General features: G+C 50.4%; 1 protein-coding gene across 1 annotated transcript in view; it reads right to left on the reverse strand.

Moving 5' to 3' along the window:
• The window catches only part of NXN (nucleoredoxin), a 161,048-nt gene extending 155,143 nt beyond the window's left edge, over nt 1-5,905 (reverse strand). Inside the window, exon 1 of the mRNA XM_045487758.1 lies at nt 5,418-5,905. Coding sequence (XP_045343714.1) covers nt 5,418-5,789 — 372 coding nt within the window. The 5' untranslated portion in view covers nt 5,790-5,905. The remainder of the gene's footprint in view (nt 1-5,417) is intronic.
• Nucleotides 5,906-6,421: the final 516 nt, after the last annotated feature.

Here is a 6,421-nt window from a genome sequence, read left to right on the forward strand (position 1 = left end):
GAAAAGAGGGTAAATGAAATCAATGACCCTAACCTCAAAACCCACAGCTTTCCTCTGTGCTCTGGTGCACATCCCAACCTCTATCAATCAGCAAGAGCTGTGAACAGCTAGCCAGTCAGGCCTGAGTCCCTAACTGGAGGCCTGAATCGTAAGGCGCAGTGGCTACAAGTCTGGGCAAACCTATCCTACAGCATTCCAGAGCTAGGAAGGGAGGTGGCCGTGTTACAGGGTGTGTTAGAGTCTCCACTGCTCCAGAGAGTAGGCACCATCCCTTTCCCAAGCTGAAAGAGCAGCAGCCCTACAACCTTCACGCTGCCCGGATTTAAGAGGGCAGGATCAGCGACAGACGCGCCTAATAGCTCTGGCAAACCGCAGAACCAGCACCAAGTGCGTAATTAATCTCTCTCAAGAAGGGTGCCTCATCATCTTAAAGTTGTTACCCTTTATCCCGTCTGGGCCTCATTGATCTGATGTCTCACGTTTCACTGGCAAATGTGAGTATGGAGCTCAGTAAATCTCAGGACTACCAGTTCTTTAAGGAACAGTTTTGTTTTGTTTTTAAGTTTATTTATTTATTTTGAAAGAGAGAGCAGGGGAGGAGCAGAGAGAGAGAGAGAAAATCCCAAGCAGGATCCACACTATCAGCACAGAGACAGACACAGGGTTCAACCCCATGAACTGTGAGATCATGACCTGAGCCGAAATCAAGAGTTGGACACTTAATAAGCCACCCAGGAACCCCAAGAATAGTATTTTCTAAATATTCATTTGCTTTCATTGCTTCATTCTTCCAGGTCTTTCTCCTCAATTATAATCTCTTCTAGGGCAATTCTTTCAACTCCTTCACCATACCCCCCTGTACACTTAGAAGTCATTTGTTTGAAAAGTTAAAAAATATACCTTGTAACCGCAATTCTGTAATGTGATATATTCCAAAGTCTCAGGAGATGAAAGAATTACTAGATTTCATGAGAATTTTTTAACGATAGCTAGCACTTAGTGAGCACATACTATCTGCCGGGCAGATGCTATTATCATCTCATTTTACAGATAAGGAACCTGTGGCACAGGCACGTAGGGTAACTTTCACAAGGTCACACAGCTATCAAATGACAGAGCCAGGATCTGAACTCAGGCAGGTGGACATCAGTCCCTATTTTTACCTACTATATACTAGATGTCTTCATTATGCAGAGAAAAATGAAAGATTAAAAAGCACATTACAAATAATGGAGCAAGGAAAAAGCCTCTCAAGGAAAATTGCTTTTATTACTTTAATTGGACTGTTGTCTTTTATTAGACAGATCCAAGTCCTGGAAACAAAGTGAACAGAGGGAGCCTGTCCTGGCTGATCCAGGCTCCTTTTGCAGAAGGCAGAAAACCCGATCTTCAAAGCTGTGCTTTTTCCGCTATCTTTTAGCACCATGAAAGTGGTCTGTTAGTGTCCTAGAAGTTATTCTCTTAGTGGTCAGGGTATCGGGATTTGAGGGAAGATGAGCTGGGAGAGATGGAGCTATAAAACTACTTGGGTTGGAGGGCGGGGGGGAAGCGCCTGGGTGGCTCAGTCAGTTAGGCATCCAATTCAGCGCAGATCATGATCTCACAGCTTGTGAGTTCAGGCCCCGTGTCGGGCTCTGTGCTGACAGCTCAGAGCCTGGAGCCTGCTTCAGATTCTGTGCCCCCCTCTCTCTCTGCCCCTCCCTGGCTCACACTCTGTCTCTTTGTCTAAGATAAAAAAGATTGCCTGGGTTGGTACCAAACCTTGCCCCATTCCAAAGAGCCAAAGGGATTCCAGTGAATTCTAGGCCACACCTCTGATTTAGTCTGAACCAAAAGAACCACCCAGAGCAAACAACCCAGACAGGGAAACAGGAAGATTCCCCTTCCCCTGACTGGAGCAGGCAGACCGGAGCAGGTAGACTGGACCAGAGCCTCCTGACTGCCACTCATCGGCCCCAACTTTCTCTTTTCCTTTCTGTCTGGCAGGAAGGTCTAGGGCCAAGCCAGACCCAGGCAAACCTAAGACCAGTGGTCCTGCACCATTTGATGTCAGTGCACCCACACTGACCAAATGTATTCCATCAGGTATCCAGCCCAGGCAAAATGAAGTCCAGTGGCTTTAAAACCAAACTCCGTGCTGCCCTCTGTGATGCTGAAGCAGAAGATCCGGGGGATCCACTCTCCTGTTCGGCCAGCAAAGTAAGTTATCCCCACCTGAAGGAACACATCAAATTCCCAAAGTCCGAATCATCACCACTTTCCAACTATTCATTTCATTCTCTCTCTCCGGAAATCTGAAAAATGTCTCCCAACAAAAGGAAAAGCAAACCTACTTATTAAAACAAGTCCAACTGCCTTGACTTCAAGATTATAGGTTTCCTGACAAAACTGCTCTTATAAAGGCAGTCAAAGTTCTATTATCATTTAATTACAATATCTATACAGCTATTTATATGTGTGTGCTTGGAAGCCAAAAAAATGAAGCTTCAGTTATTTTTGCACCTACCACAAAAGCAAGCAGAAACAGGACAACCTTCCATAAAGCATTTTTTTTTGTTGTTGTTGTTTAAAGATGCTGGAGTCCTTTTATTTGCTGTTTTCTCACAGCTTCAGTCAAGGTGAGCAGAGCCGGGCAAAATGCAAGCCTAACACATATGGTCATCCCCAGACTTTCTTACTACATAAAGGGGAAATTAATAAAAGAAGAAAAAAATACCACACGGCATTTTCTTTCCCCACCATAATCTTTCAATTTTCTTTAGAGAAATGCCAGCCAATAACTAATTAGAACCATATCCTTTGTTATCCCAGTGGGAAGAAGTATATGAATGGTTTGAAGGAACAAATGTTAACGAGAACTTTAAAAAACTTAGTAATCTGGAACTCTGGTTTGCCCTTCAGTGTAAAACAAAATTCTATTCTTTGAAACTATTATAGTTGGCGAAACAACATGATCAGGGGCCATCAGCAAAAAGGTAAGCGTTCACCGCTCAGCACCCTGAACTGGGGATGCCCTGGGCTTTTCCCTGTTTTTATCACGAAACTGCCATTACAAGCTCAGACTTCTAAGCATCTCAGTTTCAAACAGAGAGACAAAAACTCAACCTTACAAAAAAGGGAATTGTTTACTTTCTTTGGTTTCAAGGGAGAAAATAATTCCTTTCAGAGGGAGTACATAGCTGTTGTCATTTCTGAAAATATGTTTTCCATAAAAAACACAGCTGGAGTCTTTTTACCTGGCATATCACTACGGATGGTTTCCGGGATCAGACAGACCTTGAGTTGCCTATTCATGAACATCCAGGAGTAGAAACTACCTCTTCAAAAACTGGATTTGTTTTACACAACAAAGTGAACCAGAGGATGCGAGACAGAAAAACTCCGAGCGAAAAATAAATGTTTAAGATGCTATGCACCATGGTTTGGGCATGTTCAGCATTCTGAACTGTATTTTCAAATGAGGGTCTGCCCTGTGTCATCCAGACTCTCATCCTGGTGGAATCGGCAGGTCCAGACTAGGGCCACTTTTTGTGTGTGTGCAGGGGACTAGCCCCGGCAGAGAGAACCAGGCATGGCATATAGCATATGAAATAGTCTCCTTTTTCAAGAAAAAGCTTTAAGTATTTGGAAAACATCGCAATCTGCTCCATGTTTTTACCATCCAGCAAATTTACTTCCTCCACTGTGAAAAAAAGCAACGGGCCTCAGGTCTATAACAGTTTCCCATCGTGTTCGCATGAGCTAGAAATCATGTGTATTGCCCAAAAAGGACGTTATTTTACACATACTGGTATATACAATAGAAACTTGCCATAACAAAATATTTTTTGGTAAATCACTTTCTGAATATAATTTCTCCCCAAAAGGATCATAAAAACAACCACCAAGGAAAACAAAGAATTCCCATATTTTTAAAGCAAAAAAGGATTGGCCATTCATATTCATGCACTATCAAGTGTATAACCCAACTATGAGCAAGATCACCTAAAAAGTGGTTAAAATGCCAAGTTTTGCCTCTGTATGGTTAGTGAGCTCATGTTTTTCCAATGTGAAGTTTACAAACTGTATTTGTTAAACTGTATTTCATGCTTTAAATCCTAAATCCGCACCTTACACTACTTGGAGATGATTTACTCGAGACATTTGGGGTCACAATATAAAGCCTTTTGGTCTTACTAAATCTAAATCATGCTTCTCAACAAGACTCTGTAGACATAAAAGAAACACATGGCATGCCGTTACCATCTTCCCCAGAGGCACCTCCACACCCCCAGAACAGCCCTTCTTCTCCTGTCCACTCCATAAACCAAGATTCTCCTCAGAAAGGGAAGGTGCAGGATTCACACGTTGCATCACGCATACAAATTAAGCAAGAACGCTCCAAAACTTTTCCTGCTTCGATTTATGACAAGATTTCCTGAATCCCTTTTATTAAAACAGACAGCTTCATCCAACAGATGCACTCAAAAACCCAAACTAATTTCAGCAGCAAAATGCTGGGAATGAGTAGTTGACAGCGAAGTATAAATTTCCCCAAAGCCTCGTTTTTCCACTTAACCTAAGGGATCAGTTCAGCATTTAATTTTGAAGTGTGCCAAGACGACAGTGGCCCACCAACCAAGCAACTAAGACCTGCAAAGACGGGTCTGTTCCTGCGCCTGAGAGGCATCTGGGGAGGACTGCTGGACAGGCAGACAATGAAAAGCTCCCCGGTGACCACTAACGAGCCCGCGGGGGCGGAGGGAGGAGGGAGGAGGGAGGAGGGAGGAGGGAGAAGGGGAGAGGAGTGAGCGCCCTTCTCACCCAAAGCCACGGTCAGCGGCTGCCTCTCCGGGGCACGGGGCGGCCTGGCCTCGGAGTCCCGGGTCACGAGGGAAGGGGTCCCCTGAAAAGAAGATTCCTCTCAGAGAGAGGAAACTTCCTGGTTTGGGCATTATGGGTAGGGGGCGAGCGCCAACCCCCCACCACTACAGGTATCCGCCGGGAGTCTGGAGGCTGAGGGAAGGAAACAGCCCCTCCCCGCGCCCACGGCGGAGGTTGGGGGTCACGGGGTCGGGACCCCCGGCGCAGCCGCCCACTAAGCAAGGCTCCCGACGCGTGGGGATCTGGCTCTTGGCTCCTTGGGACAGAAGCCGGGATCGGGGGCCTGGGGGTGTCAAACTTCCCCCACGGGCGCGGCCTGGCACCCGCACCGAGGAGTTGCCGCGGGAGCCCCAACCCGGCGGGATCCTCGGACGGAGGCGGGCATAGACAGAGGAAGGCGACACTAAGGGACACGAGGGGAAGCGTGTGCAAAGATACAGGAGCGGGGCCGAGGGGCCCGCGTGTTGCGGGTGGGGCCGGCGAACACCCCGCTTCCCCGAACGCGCGGGCTGCGCACCGAGGCCAGGGGCGCCAACGAGGCCCGCGCAGCTCACCTTCCTGTGCTTCTCCTTGTAGGGCAGCGCCAGCCACGGCATGTCCCGCACGAAGTCCTGCCACTGCCGCTGGTCCTGGTCCGAGGACACGAAGACGATCTCCAGGCGGCGCAGCGGCTCGGGCTCCGCGGCCGCCCCGGCCCCCGGCCCCGGCCCGGCCCCGGCCCCCGGCCCGGCCGCGGCGTCCCCCCTCAGGCGGCCGTAGAAGGCGGCCAGACTGCCGCTGAGCTGCGCGCAGGGGGCGCTCAGGCTGCAGCCGAAGTAGAGCCCGAGCAGCGAGATGCCGCGGGAGCCCAGCGAGTGCACGTCCACCTCCTCGCCGCCGCCCGTCACCAGCTTCTCGCCGAGCAGCTCCTCCAGGAAGCCCGACATCCTGGCCCACCGCAGCCCGGGCACGCGGGCGGGCAGGCGGCTGCAACCCCGCTCCCTCGGTCCTCGCGGCGGGCGGAGGCGGCGGCGGCGGCAGCGGCGGCGGCGGCGGCTGAGGCGGGCGGCGGGCGAGGGGCAGAGGAGAGCCCCGCCCACCAGGGCCCGCCCCCTGCCCGCCCCTCCGACCCGCCCCCGGCCCGCCCCCTCTGTGGCTGTCCCGGGCCGCGCTCTGGGCCCTAATCTGCTGCAGCTGGCGATCCCGCGCAGGCTTCCACCGCGTGGCCGAATTGCTCGGGAAAGAGCCCAAGGAGAAGGCTGGCCGGAAACGCCCCACTCTGAGGGCATGCCCGAGGCTAAGTGCAGAAAGGAGAGGGGTCACCGAGCCGGCCTCTCTGAGGCTGCAGTCGGTGCGGAGCTGGACTGGTCCCCCACCCTCCGAGCTCTCAGTTCTCTCTGGACTTCTCCAAACATTCCCATAGTCCCCCTACCCGAGTGCTCTCTCTCTCTCTCTCTCTCTCCCCCTCTCTCTCTCTCTCTCTTTCCCTGCGCAAGGCCTAACCGGCCATTTCGTACCCCATCTCGGAATGCTTACAAGTACTTAGCATCTATACACAATCACCACTTCATCAGGCTGG

This window comes from Leopardus geoffroyi, chromosome E1 (genome assembly GCF_018350155.1).
Source record: "Leopardus geoffroyi isolate Oge1 chromosome E1, O.geoffroyi_Oge1_pat1.0, whole genome shotgun sequence".
Taxonomy (NCBI): Eukaryota; Metazoa; Chordata; class Mammalia; order Carnivora; family Felidae; genus Leopardus; species Leopardus geoffroyi.